Genomic DNA, 16822 nt, shown 5'->3' on the forward strand with positions numbered 1-16822 from the left:
AAATAATGTGATGTAATGCAACGCCCTTGTTGTCCTATTTTTTAACTTGTTCTTTAAGAACAATCACTATAGCATTTATACACCATTTATCCCAAGTATTCCTAGGACTTCACAGGGCTTGTCTATATGCCCTACCTACCCCATTGCAGCTGCGTAGTGGTGCTGTGTTGTTTATATGACGCAGCTGCCAACTCATACCCACCTTGGGCTCCTTCCCACCCAAAACTGCACTCTTTCGCAGTGTCATATTTAGGGCTGTGCACGGACACACACACCCTGAAACACTTCATGACTCAATCCGCAACTTTTGGATTGGGCCGATCTGCCCCTCTCCCGTTCCGCAGAGCAAGTTCCGGAGGGGCGGATCGAGATTTTGCCTCCTTCCCTACTTACTTGCCTCCGTGGTAGGCGGTGGAGACAGGTAAGTGGCGGTGGCGGAGCCAGGTAAGCCCCCTCCCCCTCACTTACCTGCTTCCGTCGCGGTCTGTCGCAGGCTTCAACTCAGGCCCACAGTTAATTAAAGGTGGTTTCAGATAAGGCTTTTATTGTGCAATCACCCTACCTCAAACACAAATGTTAGGAGGAGTTCATACAATGTCTTCTGTGAGTTGTAATACTCCTGTTTTCCCCCCAACACTTTTTCTGACTTTTTTTCTTACCAGAAAAAAAAAGGTTCCCCGGTCCCTCAGGCAAGCACTCATTCTGGCAAACTAACATGGGATGCCCAAATCAGTGAGACATCTTTATTGCAGGAAATCTCACGGCAAAAACTTAATGGTTTCATACTTCAGAAATCATATAGCTGGTGGTCAGTAGCTATAGGCTCTAAGAAATTCCAGAACAGGATAAAGCTAATCACTACAACCATGACTGAGATCCTCATCAACATGGTTCTCTGTTGCCACTCTACAGTTCTGAACCCAAGGGAAGGATCAATCCATATACAGGTAGCAAATACGGACAAGAAATGGGGATGATTCCAGACATGATCCCTCAGGCAATCCAAGGGGCAATTTCTTGAAAGACCTAACAAACCACTCCAAAGAGAGCTGGACCAACTTTGAATCATTTGTTGATAACTCCAGGCCACACAATCAAGGCCTAACAAGTCCAAAGGAAGGGTAACCCGTAGATGCAAGGAGTTCCACGCCACTGCTTTCACATTGACAACTCCATGCTGCATGAGTCCAGGCAGAGGAAAGTCCAAAAGTTGTAGATCAAACCCAGTCTGCCAGTACACTGAGCTGATGACAAAGACATATAATCCACAGCAAATAAGAGTTCAAGTCTATGAAAAGCCTCCCAGTACTTTTCATGGCAAGTCCTTAGCAATCCAAAGTGCCTCCAGAGGCCCAGACGATGATGGATCCAAACAGAGAGGGCTTTGGGCAATACAGATGAGATATTCCTAGCAAAGGCTCCTCTCCTATGCATCAGCTTAAAGGGGGAGGTGTAACAGTAAGACACCTCCTCCAGACCCCTTGGCAGGCAAGGGTTTTTGGCCTTTCAGCAAGGCCCCCGTCCAAACACAGCATCACTGCTCAGCTCTCCAGAATGACGCTTCAATCTGGGTCATCCTGCTGCAAACCCCCAATCCTCCTCTGTCAGGTTCTCATGACAAGCTACCTGTCTCCCTGCTTGTCAAGGTCAACTTTGCAAATGGGCAGAGAGAGTAGCCTGACTCCCTGCTGCTCTGCTCTGAGAACATTGACAAAGATAAGCTCACACAGATTCTGACATTCCACAGGGTGAATAGGCCCAAACACTCCAGACTACTTCAAATTAAATCTTAGCTCCAAACTACAAGGCGCACTATGGTACTGAAACTATTCCCAGACATTCCTGCTCCATTCACAACAACCCAGGGTTTAAAAATCCCGGGTTGTTGTGACATCCGAATCAGGTCCAACTGTATTTCTGTTAATGCTGCCCAGTCTCTCAGAATTCTTTCCCCCCCCCCCCCATTCTTTTCAAATACACATGTCTGGATCCAGGGCCCGCTCTTTCACGTAACCTAACTAAACTATAGTTATAAGTCATATAATAGGCCATTATCTTGAAGCTTGCTATGAACTGCCTTTCAAATTCCTACAATCCAGAATTCTTAATTCACATGACATGCAATGAGATCAGATTGTGAATGGGACTGTATATCTTTCATCTCATTTGTATCTTTCACTAGCTCTTTGGGGTGTTATGCAAAATCAGCATGAGTGCTCTTCCTGGGCCGTTTCTACATCTGCTTTTTTTCTCGGGATTGTCCCAGGATCATCCCTGTGCATGCAAATGACACACAGGGGATCCCAGGAGCAGGCAGGGACAATCCCTCCATTTTCCTGGGATAATCCTTAGGTGAAGAAAGGGGCCCTGGTGACCTTTTTCATTACATCTGAAAATTAAAATGTCAAGTGTTAAGACAGAGTGCAGTTTGTGCTTGGTAGGTGGTACTATTGGCTGTTTTCATTAGTCACTAAAGTCACAACAAAGATGATATCTGTGAGCTTTTTCCCTGTAAAGTGGATTTCTTTGTGGAAAGCTCTGAGCTGAAACACACTCTGGCCACAGCTAGACCTAAGGTTTATCCTGGGATCATCCAGGGTTCGCCCCTGCCTGAGCACTGGATCCCCTGTGTGTCACCTAGATGAACAGGTTTGACCCCTGGACGATCCAGGGATAAACCTAAGGTCTAGCTATGGCTTCTGTTCTAAAAACGAATGATGCAACTGTTGAAAACAAACTAGTTGGAATGGAAACACCCAGTTAAGGTGTACATGCCAACAAAAAGGATGCTAATCGCTTTTGTGATTGCTACAAATCTGGGTGTGGTTCCAAGAAGCATCAGTTCAGAGACCGGTTGTCTTACAGCTTGCTTCATCTTGTATGGGAATATATTGCAAAGGTCATATCTCCCTTAAAATTACCAGGGGGTAACAAAGGCAGTAACTGCATGTGAAAATATCTTGTAGCACAGTGGGGGCTTGTTAATTATACTTTCGCTGACGTCTGCTTTTCAAGGTCTACAACTGCACCTGCTATATTTTAAATGAAGAAACTTTAGGAAGAAACTTTATTCAGAACTCCTTAATGAATTCAACCCTCACACAGAACAAAGTTTGATGCTACACTTGCTAGTAAGCAGCATCATTGAACCTGAGCACAAACTGTCTTATTCGAATTTAAAACACGGCAGTGGATTCTTTCAGTGCAATCCTATGTCTACTCAGAAGTAAGTCCAGTATGTCCAGGGGATAGGATTTCCACTTTAAAGAATGGTCCAATGAAAGTACACAGTACAGATCTGACGTTAGTCAAGCCAAGCTCTTTTAATCTGCCTGGGTAGGATTTTGCCTGGCAACCCTATATATCTTCCTCTGTTCTTGGAGGAGGAGAGAACAACGGGGTGTAAGTATAACAAACAAGCGGCTTAAATGTGGGCTAAATAACTCTTCCACAATATAAAGTTGAGTAGCCAATGAAACCTTGAACTTGGAGACTGAAGTTCAAAGATGAAGTGGCAATATCATTGCTTCTCTAGCAGAAGGTGATTGTTCGGAACATTTTAGAGCTGAGCATTTTTGGCAGACAGGGGCCTGCCCCCTCTCCACTGTGCACACTCAGGCCGTGGATCCTGCCGTTCCTGTATGGTAGGAGCGGGCAATGTACAGGGCTCAGGGTGCCGCATTGCCCCCTTGGAAGCCACCGGGGGCCACACGCCTCTTGCGAGCCACTTTTCTCCCCCACTGTGGTTTTAGAAGGAAGCAAGTTGAGTGGCAAGTGCGTGCCTTGTTTACAAGCAGAATCATACCCAGCTTCCAAGCAAGGTGCACGCTCCCACACAATTTCTTTGCTTTTAGAGTCACTGCTTTTTTTTTTTTTACTGCTGCAGTAGCAGCAAGTTCAAGAGCAGGAGTGGCACAAAAATTGCCAGGGAAAGCACATCCTGGGCACATGTTGCCCACCCTTGCCATATTGGTTCCACTGCAGCAGGTCCTATGGGGCACAGCTGTATTATATGAGGGTCTTGTACAATTCTTGCCCACGCAGGGGAGGCATAGATCAGGTGAAGCCAACAACGTTCTTATTAAGATCTGAGAATTCCACCTAACCCCAGATTTTCTGCGTTGGTACCACCTTAGAAATAAATAGGAAGTAAAACAAAACCTTTATTTATACAAGCTAATATTTAAACATTTCACATACAATCTTCCATACCCCACATGAAAATTCACACCCAGCGTGTTAAATATTAGGTGGTCCAAATATTGGGTCTCTGCATAGCCAGGACTGGGCAGACATCACTTTTTGTTGTTGTTACTGGAACCCTGATATTCACCAAGGGGACCAAAGTGCAAAATAGTGAAACAAAGGATGCTTCTGAGCACATGGTCAGCCCAGGAATTTGTAACTGGTACCAGAACTAAACTCACAAACCCTTTCGCACCCAAACCCACTCTGGCTTTCCCCCCAAGTGTTCTTTTTCAGCAAACCTAATTTAGGGATGAATGGGAGTGGGGGAAAAGCTTTTTAGTTATTGCTATTGGAAGTCAGAAAGCCTTGATGATTCACTACAAGTCACCAAATGATCTACCAGTAGATCCTGATCTATTTCTGTCTGTCCCTGCTGTATAACAGTACTGTGACCACTATTTATTTATTTATTGCATTTTTATACTGCCCAATAGCCAAAGCTCTCTGGGCAGTTCACAAATCCACTAGGATTTGCACTATCACCCTGTATATACTTATTTGAGAATATGGTTGTGACCTGAAGCTTATTTACCAGGACACAAATCTCTTAGAACACAGTGGGATTTCTAAGTAAATACATTTATAAGTAATCTGGTTCAATGGATAGATATTCTTGTGCTCTAAGTTCCAAGTGAGGGCTTTTAAATTCTCTAGATGAGAAATCAAAAAAGAAAAAATCCTAATGTCCTTCCCCACACTCCTCACATGAAATTTTATTTTGAAATATTTTTTTTAAACCAACAAAAAAGAACCCACATAATAATATAACAATTTATTTATTTAGTATATAACAATATAAATTTTAAAATCCTCACTAATTATAATTTTTAGACTTTCGTTAATATGCTTCCCATGTTTTTTTTTTTTAAAAGCCAACAAAACACAACATACATAACAATATAACAAGATCGCTATTGAAATTAAAAGGCCCTCACTAATTATGCTTGGTCTATGCCTTGATCATGTCCCTCCTATTGAAAGCTCTAAGCACCCGATTAAAAGAGGCTCGCGCTCATCGTAACCGCAGGGCGAGCCTATTAGCGGCTTGCCGTATCTTGCGCGAAAGGACCATCCATCCTTAGAGCAAGAGAAACCTAAGACAATGGGGAGACACCCCATAGGCTGTTCCGTTCGTCATGCAAAATAAGGTGGGTGGAGCCTGCGGAAGAGTTCGGGGAACGCGGCGGACTTCTGAGCGGGCTGAGCGAGGGTGGGCGGAGCTTCACGAGTAAACGAATCCTTCGGTCGCCGGCAGGAAGAAGACGAAGCGCTCTTCTCCCTCGCGGTGGCGCTAGGTGGGCGGGCCTGCATATGCAGATGAGAGAGGGCACGGGCTTGGGCTTGGGCTTGAGAGGCAGGACGCGGCCAACAGCAGGCTGAGGGTTGGCTTCCACAGAGCCCGAGGAGCAGCTGGCCGAGTGACTGACGGACAGGCAGGCAGACAGACTGACTGGACTCGAGCGGAGGCGACGCGCGGGAGGCAGCCCTTCGTTCCGCCGCGCGCCGCTGCCAGGGGTGGCTTGAGGCGGCGCTCGTCTACTCCTCACACACATCCTTCCCGGAAAGTCACCGTGACACGACGAGGGAAACCGACCCCTGCAGGGAATATGGCGAGTCTCAGAAATGGCATCGAAGGGACGAGCGGCGGCGGCGAAGAGGTAACCCTACCTGGAGTGAGGATGGGTGAAGCAGCCGCGATACGTGTTCGTACGTGTGAATGGTGCTCGCTCGTTGTCTTTTGCAGCCCTCCTCGGTTACCAGGGAAGGGGGGGGGGACGTCTGTTGGGCAGTAGAGAGACGGAAGAGCGTTTCATCCCGACTTGTAGACGTAGGAGAGCTTCTCGTCGGCGTCTAGGTACGGGTGGGTGGGCAAGGATGGAGGGGGAGGCCTGCGGTGCGAGCTAAACCCCGCGCGTACACGCACTTTCTCTCGCCTCTAGAACTCGCTGCTCGCTTTCTGGCGCCCAACAGGTGCTGCTGTTGGTCCTTCTGTTAAGAATAGACCATTAGATGGATGTCGCTACACAAACCTGAATGGTGGGGGGGGGGGGTACCACTGTGGTGGGTTTGGGAAAATTCATTTTTTTTAACCCTCCAACACGCCTTTCTGACGCATATTTTTTAAAAAGAGGGTTATCCCTTATCTCAGTATTTTAAATAAGGAGGTTTGCTGGATTCTATATTACAGAGCAGAAGCCAAAATTGATTTAATAAAGACAAAGTAATACACTCCTCCCTCAAAGTAAGACGCTCCCTTAATTAATGCAAAGTAACACACACCTCTCTCAAAGTGGATACCATATAACTTTTTTTCTATCTTCAAACTGCAAACCTGCATCAGAGCCCATAAAATGGTTCAGAACATTTGCTTGCAAGTAAGCCTTAGTAGCAGTCGTACACTCAAGACAAGTCATTGCTATTCACAATATAAAACTTTCTGAAAATTATGCCCAAGTCCTTTCTCTTGTGTAGATCATGTTGTAAATACTTCATGTGCTAAAGGTGGCCATAATGCCCAACCTGGGCAGTCCCTGAAGGAGAATCAAACACAAAACTTCTAGCAAGCTAGTCATTCAGTCATCAAAAACATCATGCCTGTGCCTGTTTTGAGTTGGGGTAATAGTGTTGCTTTCAACTTTGAAAATTGCCTAGAGTGCTACTTTTCTAAGCAGCCATTGTACATTTATTTTCTGCCATGTATACACACTGCCCCAATTCCATGCCCTGTAATAGTAGGCCACCTACATATGAACCTAATCACCTAGACAGTGTACTATGTAGAGCAGGAGGAAATGGAATTCCTCATGCTAGAGATGCTGTGCATAATTAAAAAGATGTTTTAGTAAAACAATCCAAATGTCTTGATCAAGTGAGTCAAATTGCTCATTTAACATGAAACCAAATATTATGGCTTCCTGTCATAAATATGACATGCATTCAGAGACAACTGCACATTTGGTTTTATGTTATATCCTGATTTTGTGTGTACGCTTCTCATCATTGGTTTTGACTGAAGAAATCTTAATGACAAAAGTGGCACCATAAACGCCCTGAAATTGATATTGAGGAGTTGGTAATTCAGGTGTTTCTTATTATAATTAGCAAAAAGATATGTTTATAAAATCTAGGCATAGTTTTGAATTGGTTGCCTTGGGAAGTTTTTTAAAAATGAGATGTGGTGATACAGTGCCCTGTCAGCATAGGTATAACACAGGTATATGTCTAGCTTTCTGTTGTCACTGGTGGTTAGATATATCAGAGAAGCTTGTTCAAGCAAAGAAAGGTGACTAAGGATGCAATCATATGCATGTTTAAACAGAAAAAAAGTCTGTCAACTCCCAGCATTCCCCAGCCATCCATGCTGGCAGGGGAATGCTGGGAGTTGCAGGAACTTTTTCTGTCTAAACATGCATAGAATTATGTCCTAAGCAATCACACCCAAGTACCTTTCATGATTGTGCTACTCACTTCCTTTTCATATGAATTGTTTATGAATCCTATCAATCCTCTTGTCTGAGAATGGATAGTGTCCTGACTACTTTGCAAGGCTACAGAAATTGCTTTGCTTGGATGAATATTGTTATATTGGGACTTGTATAATAATGCTAGTTGATCATTCAGGAGTATAAAAATGAGAGCAGTGACAGGATATGAGTTGTCAGTTCGGTGATGCCCAATGTCTTGCTGGGCATCACCAAAGCAAAAAGCAAAAAAACCTGCTTCAGCAAGTTGTCTTTTCCTCCTAAATATATTTAAAATCTTAGTAAATTTGTGAAGCTTCAACTATGAAACTGTACATTTCACTTCCCTGTTAATTTACTTTGTTCTCTCAGGATTGTTACTATTCTGTTTTTATCCTCTCAGAGGATCAGATCTCTTGTGAGGCTGCCTTTCTACCTAGGGAGAATCGCAGAAATATGCCTTGCAGTGTATTGACTCGGCCAGATCTACACGGACCTTATTCTCTCAACTGTCAGTGGGATGGATGAAGATTTAAGCTCAATCAACAGAGCTGGTGGAAGTGGACTTCCCTGCTTCATCTTTCTACGGCAGCCCCTGCAGCTCTCTGAAAATGTTACCCAGAATCAGGAAACCCAGCTTAATGGGGGTTCTGTGGTGTAGGGAGGGGGAGCCCCCAAAATATTGAACAGCAACTTTCCATGAGTGGTGCCCTTTTATGGATGGCAGATCCTGAATCCAACCCAATATCTATAGTAGCTTTACAGTGCTGAAGCTCTTGTGTTACTCCTTCTTATTAGACTGTCACAACATTTTTGTTACCCTATAAAAACTGGTTCTTTAACATTTGCAGTACATAAGCAGGGAATGCATCTAGACTTATGAAGTGAAAGAACAGCATGCCAGCAACTGGAGAAAATAAAATAGCATTATGCATAAAAATCTTAGGTGAGGGGGAAATGGAACTATGTGTATAAGCAAAAGTAGAACGCAGTAGTTTCATGGAAAAATGACCCAAAGTAGGGCAGTTTATATGCAAGGATTATAAATCACAAAATAAACTACTGTTTAACTCTTACTAAACCAAATTCTACTAGGTGAATGAAATATAACTTCAATCTGTAATATAACTTTAAAATGCAGAAACTCTAGCAAACAAAACTAACAGCAGTTTTAGTTATTGCTTAACTTTAGAACTACCTTGAACTTCCACCCCACCCAGCACTTAAGGACAGGTTCCTAAAGACTCAGGTTAAGGTTGAGAAAGATTTATAAAGGATTCAGTACATACAGTGTTGAGGAAATGGAGTAGGATTAAAAAAAAGAAAAGAAAAAACTCACATGCTATGTTAAGATGATCATATTGTTGCTTAAATTGCGGAGATGTGTACAAATCTTCTGCCTGTGCGTTCTTTCCTCACTCTGGCCCTTCCTGCCTTCTTTCTTGGTGTGCCATGATAAGCTAGGAAATCTTCAAATAATCATAGTTTCTCAGTTTGTCTGAACCTCAGAACTGTGGTTACTAGTTTCAAAACAAGTTGGGATATTAAACTTTGATTTGAAATTCTCTTTAAGATCCTGTCTTGTTCTGAGTCTGGTAACCATCAAGCGAGAAACTATGGTTAATTGGAGATGTCCAGGTTTTGGGAAGGGGCTGCATGCATTCGCACATGGCCCATTCTTATCTTGTTTTATTAAGCTGAGATATGATTGTCCAAATTTGGCCAGATACATTATCTGCTGCTGCTAAGAAGGATTTCATACTGAGGAGGATTTCAACTTGGGCTTCCCTGCTTCCAAGCCCAACATTTGAATGTGAGCATGGGAAGAAAATGGACTCCAGTTCACCCAGTGGACTACTGGCTAACTTCCAGTAACCCATCAAGTGCTTTCCATTTGCTAGTATTCTTACAATGAATACTGGACTGGGTGAATCTTACGTTCCTAAGCAAGAATTAATTTTTGATTCATTCTAATACAAATGAGCTTTGCCTTGCTTATTGAAAGATCCTGAGTGTGCACCTCTGCTATGTAAATTTCAGCCACCTTGAGGACTCTATTGGTTTTTTGAAGGCTATATAAAATTGGCTCCCTCCCTGCTGTAGCTGCTATAGAATACTGTCTCTGAGAAAACTGAATACCCCAATATAACTTTCCCTTGTGGATTCACACATAGTGTTAATCTGTGGTATGGGCTGTCATGTTGTCATGTTGTGTGAACCCAGCCATGCTGACAAGCAACCCAGAAAGAGAACCCATAGTTTGTTATTGGGTTGTGAACTCTGAGTTGTTTAAACCATGGGTTGTCTTTACTTGTGAACTCAGGACAATAGTTTATTCATGGATTCTTCCATCAGGATACAGAAGCAGGAGGCAAGAGCTACAAAAAACCAACAACCTGGCTGCTCTACATGCCAGTACTACAGTGCCGCGAAGACATTTGGGATATAAGTATACATTTTGGCTGATCAGGAGTTGCAAAGGAAGAGGGAAACAAACAAGGAGGAAGAATTGAGAAATCAAGTCACAATTTGTTCTGTTAACCTGTTTCACATGAAACATCAGCAAATCTTGGGTTAATTAACCTACAGTTTGTCAATACGCATGCTGATCCACTTTGTATCCATTTTAAATATTCAACCCTGGATCGGGCCAATCAGGAGTTGCTATGTTATGTCTGAACCTGGGTTATAACTTATAGGTTAATCATGGGTTAAACAACCTTCAATTAGCAATTGGTTAATTGTGGGTTGTTTAACCCATGATAAAGTTACAGTGTCTGGGTTTGGACATCATGTCACAATCCCTGATTGGTTCAATCAGGGGTTGAATACTCAAAAAGTCTGCAGCACACATGCAGCACTTGCCACAGCAAACAGTGGATTAATTAACCAACTATTTGCCACTATTATGTGTGAACAGCCCCACCATTTCCAAACAAACCTTTGGTAGGGCATAAATCAAGGGTGGGCAGAAAGTAGATCTCTATATGTTTTGGACTTTAACTCTCCAGAGGTCCTTGCCAGAAAGTTAATAGAAAGGGGTGCTTGAAATTGAAGTTCAAAACGTCCAGAGATCTACTTACTCTGTACAGCACCATGTACACTGATGGTGCTATATAAATAAATAATAATAAATAATAATACTTTCTGCCCACCCCTGGCTTAAATATAGCATAGGTTAGGATTATGTGAGAACTAGGTCATAGTTTACAAGACCAGCACTCAATTCCAAGTTATGGAGTCTTTCTTCCATCTAAGAATGCTGTTGGCTGGAGAAATAAGAAAAGCGTAGTATTGGTTCTTGAAACTTTTAAAAATAATCCTTGGGTCTAGTACTAGGAAGTGTTCCTTCCACACCCGTAAGAGTTTACCTACTGAGAAATTATTTTTCCCAAGCAGGCTATGAATACCTCAATAAATTGAAGTAATTACTAAGTTAATATTATGTAATATTATGTACAAATCTGATACTGCATTATTAAGAGTTAAATTATTCTTATTTTGGGCTGGATATGACTATTATATTACTTCTAGGTAGTGAATACTAAGCTAGAAACCCTGAGGCTCACTTACATGAAATGTCTATTTTACTGCTGACTCTCACAGAGACAACATTCTCAAGTTGCACAACACACTAAGCAGTACAGTGATATTAGATCCTTTGATAATTATTCTAAGGTTTATGTAGGACCAGTTATGTGAGTGTTTATAATTATTTTAAGGTTTATGTAAGACCAGTTATGTGAGCATTTAGTTTCCAAAGTAAGCATTCTTGTATTTAGGGAAAACTAAATGTCAGGTAAATAAGCATCTGGAATCCAGCAGGAAGGAAAACCAGCTGAGGGGAGGCACTTTGAGCAGAAAATAACATGGCTAGAGAAAGCAGTAATACCCCCTTTCTCATACTCTTCTTCTGTCCAAATTGTAGCCTCCTGAGGTTGCTTTCCCCATTGCCACAGAAATAAGGACCCCAAATAATGGGTATAAGTTACAGCTTCCTAGATTTCAATTAAATATAAGTAAAAGCTTCCTGACAGTAAAATCTGTACAACAGTGGAACGGTCTACCTATAGAGGTTGTGGATTCTACATCTCAGGAGATTTTTAAGAAGAGGCTGGACAGCCACCCCTCAAGGATAGGTTAATTGGTTTCCCTGCATATTGCAGAGGGTTGGACTAGATGATCCTTGTGGTTCCTTCTATTTCCATAATTCTATGATTCTTTTAATTTATTACAATTTAATAAAAAAACCTACCTCCTGGGCTTTGTTTATTTTTTTATTGCATTTCTATACCGCCTAATAGCCGGAGCTCTCTGGGCGGTTCACAAAAACCGTTACATTTGTGTCATTTTGAAGGATTTTTGCTTTTTAAGGGCAAGTTTATACATTACATGTAACAAAGCCCTATTTTTTTCTTTCGTTTTTAATGAAAAGTAGCCTCCGGAGATTTTAATTTTGACCAGAGGTAGTGGCTGAGAATGCTTAACTCTTTCCTTGCTAGTCATTTTCATTTCATGCAGCTCCCCTGTACCAAGTTGCTTTCTTTCTTACTGGGTTCCGCTTTTGACATGGGTGCTGGAGAAACGAATTAGGTAATCCAAAGGCTTTGGCCAAATCAGATCAGTTTGTTCTGACTTTGGCCTTCAAACGTGCTGTTCAATAAAAGCTGCTGCTGCTGCTTCAGTCCCAAAGGTCTTTCTACTGACTCCTCCCTCAAGAGTTTTTGCAAAACAGAACACTGCAGAATAGATTTTGAGAGGCTTGGGAGTAGTTGGCTATGTGGGATGGAGGTAGCAGAAATGCTTGCTGATCTAAGTATGGTGTGACTTGATATTCTTCTACCTCACTCATTTGCTATAATGGTTAATGTGAATCACACTATGGCCTAGCCTTCCAACTCATAGAGAATACTAACTACACTATATTCACATTGCATATTTAGTAGCTGCCAATGTTATTGTTTGCCTAAGATGTATTACTACAATAAACAATACAGTAGTGATTAAGAGGGTCAGTTGCACATTGGTTCCCCCCACCTCATATATTGCATCTCTCAAACATGCAGCCCTTAATACAAAGAGTCCCCCTCCTTCAAACAAAAACAAACAAACCAACCCTCATGATGGCAGCATTCTTTGGGTCACATTAAAAAGGAAATTAAAATTACCATTAACTCCTGTGGGATCTATCAGTTTATCCAAAACCAAACTAATTTGCCTGCCAGGAACTATTTCTTTGAAGTGAAACATCTTAGAATCAGTGATAGAAGTTTTCTGGGAAGTTTTCCTATAGAAATAAGGCTAATTTGCATAGGATCATTTGCATCAGAAATTTTTCAGGTTGCACTGGAAATTTTTGGGAAGTCCTAGAGAGTTATCTAATTTAGCATGTTTATTTTACTTGTATTTAATAAACAACAAAACTAACCAAAGTATGCTATGTTAATTTCTTTTCCCAATAAACCATAAATATATAACTTAAAATATCTGAAGAATTTTTAAAATTACATTTAATAAGATTTAAATCTTATATTATGTAGACATTTTTATTGGAATATTTATAAAAAAATTAACAATAATAGCATTTACTTCCTTTACATTGTTTCAGTGTTGTTGTTTTTTTAAAAAAAGCCTATAATGAAAACTGTTTATACACAAATTCAGTCTTTCCCAACCTGGTGCTCTTCAGATGTGTTGGACTTCAATTTCTAGCATCCCCAGCCAGCTATGGACCCCTGTTCCCAATTATGGATCCCTGATCCCAATTTTAGTAACCCAAAGAACTGTGTATCATATACTAATAAAAGCTCACCAATTTTAAGAATTCAACTTTCTTCCACTGAGGTTGTTGGGGTGCCTTCAGTTTCACTGTCACCATTTAGTACTACCATTTCACATTGAGATATATAGGTATCACATGCTTGCAAGGGATAATCACTTGAAAAACAATAATTAAAATTTTGAAACTGCAAACATTTCTTACTCTTGCATTTGCAATTGCCAGCCATTCATTGTTACTAATAAACTTATGAAATTTATTTATTTATTCCATGGAAACATTTCCATGGAAAAATAAAGCACTGGGAAAATTTCCACATCACTGCTTGGGAGACATAATCAAAAACATCTAGGTCATATGAAGAAACTGTTTTTTAAGTCTGAAGAAGAGATCTGCTGTGTTAACCTTTTTCCCCCTGGTGGCACCTAAAATTGACCAGCTACCACTTTTACCAGGGAAAATGCCTATATCCATTCATACCTTATGTTCATGGACACTATATATACATAAGTATGTAAATTTGATGCTGCTTACTCACAATACGTTTCTAAGGTAGTAAGTCCCTGCTGTTGAGCTTAAACTAGATGGTCACAAAGTTGTCTGTGATCATCTAATCCTGGGAGTGGGTGGTGGTGGTGGTGGTGGTGGTAAGTGGATTCCTCCCTAGGTAGGAACATAAGAACATATGTGCCATGCTGGATCAGACTGAGGGTCCATCTAGTCCAGCACTCTGTTCACACAGTGGCCAACCAGTTGCCAGCCAGGGGCCAACAAAGCAGGACATGGTGCAACAGCACCCTCCCACCCATGTTCCCCTGCAACTGGTGCACACAGGTTTACTGTCTTGAATACTGAAGATAGCACACAACCACCAGGGCTAGTAGCCATTGATAGCCTTTCCCTCCAGGAATTTATCCAACCCCTTTTTAAAGCCATTCAAATTGGTGGCCATCACTGCATCTTATGGTAGTGAGTTCCATAATTTAACTATGTAGAAGTACTTCCTTTTATTTATCCTGAATCTCCCATCAATCAGCTTCATGGGATGATCCCGGGTTCTAGTATTTTGAGAGAGGGAGAAAAATGTCTCCCTATCCACATTCTCCATACCAAGCATAATTTTGTACACCTCTAGCCTCCTTTTTTCCAAGCTAAACAATCCCAGTTTTTGTAACCTTCCTTCACAAGGGAGATGCTCCAGCCCCTTAATCATTTTAGTTGCCTTTTCTGCACTTTTTCCAGCTCTATAATATCCCTTTTTAGGTGTGGTGACCAGTGTACACAGTATTCTAAGTGTTGTCTCACCATTTGTTGTTTATTCGTTCAGTCGCTTCTGACTCTTCGTGACTTCATGGACCATCCCACGCCAGAGCTTTCTGTCGGCCGTTGCCACCCCTAGCTCCCCCAAGGTCAAGTCTGTCACCTCCAGAATATCATCAGTATGATACTAGCAGTTTTATTCTCAATTCCTTTTCTTATAATACCTTACATGGAATTTGCCTTCTTTACAGCGGCCGCACACTGGGTGGACATTTTCAAGCTGTCCACCACAATCCCAAGATCTCTTTCTTGTTCGGTCACCGCCGCCAGCTCAGATCCCATTAGGTTATACTTGAAGTTGGGGTTTTTTGCACCAGTGTGTATCACCTTACACTTGTTTACATTGAACCGCATCTGCCATTTGTATGCCCACTCTCTCAGCTTTGAGAGATCCCTTTGAAGCTCTTCATAATCCCTTTGTATTTTAACAACCTTAAATAATTTGGAGTCATTGGCAAATTTGGCCACTACACTGCTCACTCCTAATTCCAGATCATTTATGAATAGTTGAAAAGAACTAGCAACCTTGGGGTGTGTGTGTAGAACAGAACAGCTCTAAAGATGTACCTTTGTTTGTTACTGTAAAGGTTGAAGAAAATCTTTTCAAAATGAAATAACTGGAGAACAAAGCAAATGGAGTTGCAAAAGTCAGGAAAAGGCAATTTTTCATATACTGAGAGGAATAGGCCTTAGCTAGACCTAAGGATTATCCCAGGCAAATGGAAAGGTCCTCCCTGCCTACTCCCGGGATACTCTGTGTGTCATTTGGATGCACAGGGATGATCCCGGGACAATCCCGGGATATAGGCCTGGTCTAGCCATGGCCATAGTGTCAAAGGTAAATGACAGGTCAAGGAAGCTGAGAATAGAGTACTAAATCTGAGCTTTAGAAAGGAAGGGAGGTCACTGATGCCTAGTATTCAGTGACTTATCTTTTGCTCCTTATGCAAAATTTTAACGTTAAAACACAAATTGCTATTTTTCTGTTTTAATTAATCAATCTTGTTCAAAAACAATTAGATTAATCTAACGTTGGGGGTAAAACATTTTCTGCCCTTTTGTTCACCATTGTGTAAAAATGAATTGTTTATTTTTAATGTCTGAAATCTTGAAATGCAAACTGTTCTTGGGCTATAATGATTACTTTGAAATGGAAGTAATTTATCTTACATAATAAAGCTTAAGGCTACTTTTTCTATCAGAATTTCCCTTTAAATTATAATAGTTTCTAATGGTAGAATTACATGTTACAAGGCAAATATGGGGCTTTTAACACCATGATTTGCGTCAATTCTAATGGAGGTGTGGAAAGCATTTGCAGGGAAAAATCAGTGGGGTTGGGGTGCTTAGTTCTGGGAGCATCTTTACCTCGGTAATTTGTAATTCTGTAAATCTTCCATTTGAATTTTATTAATTTTCTCAGATCGAAAAGGTATAATTCTATTAAATGAAATATAATAGGAAGCAAAACATATTTTCTTCTGCAAACAAGCAACCATACTTCTAAAACTTTACCAAAGAGCTGATTATATTTGAATTTAACACTTTGTAGATTCTGTAATTAGATTATGAAATGCAGCAGCTTTATAATAGGGTTTTCAAATGAACACCCCCGTGTGCCTAAGAAGGGAAGCCATAATCCCTCCTCACTGATGTACTGGCTGGTCATGCACCCCAGTGACCACATGCTTTGCCTTGCAAAAAGCACACCCCACTCATGTGGGACTCCACCATGCAAAGGATTCCCCTTTTGTGTTGTAGAGCCCTACATGCAGAGGGCCTATTCTCAGTGATGCTGAAGACACATCCCAGCACTTCTTCAAGAATGAAAGATAATTTGGAGTAGAGCTGCACAAAGTTTTATTTTTAATTTTTAATTTTTAGTTTTGAGTTGGATGACGTGAAGGACTGGAACTAGTATCTTGCATTTCATTTTATCCTTGTCAAAACCAGAAAAAATGAAGACCCCTTCTTGCACTAGAGTTCTTGCAGTGCTCCATATAGGTAGCAGCTA

General features: G+C 41.3%; 1 protein-coding gene across 1 annotated transcript in view; it reads left to right on the top strand.

Moving 5' to 3' along the window:
* Positions 1–5734: 5734 nt before the first annotated feature.
* The window catches only part of TTC39B (tetratricopeptide repeat domain 39B), a 75525-nt gene continuing 64437 nt past the window's right edge, over positions 5735–16822 (top strand). The window contains exon 1 of the mRNA XM_063129242.1: positions 5735–5906. Within this exon, the coding sequence (XP_062985312.1) occupies positions 5856–5906 (51 nt within the window). The 5' untranslated portion in view covers positions 5735–5855. The remainder of the gene's footprint in view (positions 5907–16822) is intronic.

The sequence above is a fragment of the Elgaria multicarinata genome, chromosome 6, assembly GCF_023053635.1.
Source record: "Elgaria multicarinata webbii isolate HBS135686 ecotype San Diego chromosome 6, rElgMul1.1.pri, whole genome shotgun sequence".
Lineage (NCBI taxonomy): Eukaryota > Metazoa > Chordata > Lepidosauria > Squamata > Anguidae > Elgaria > Elgaria multicarinata.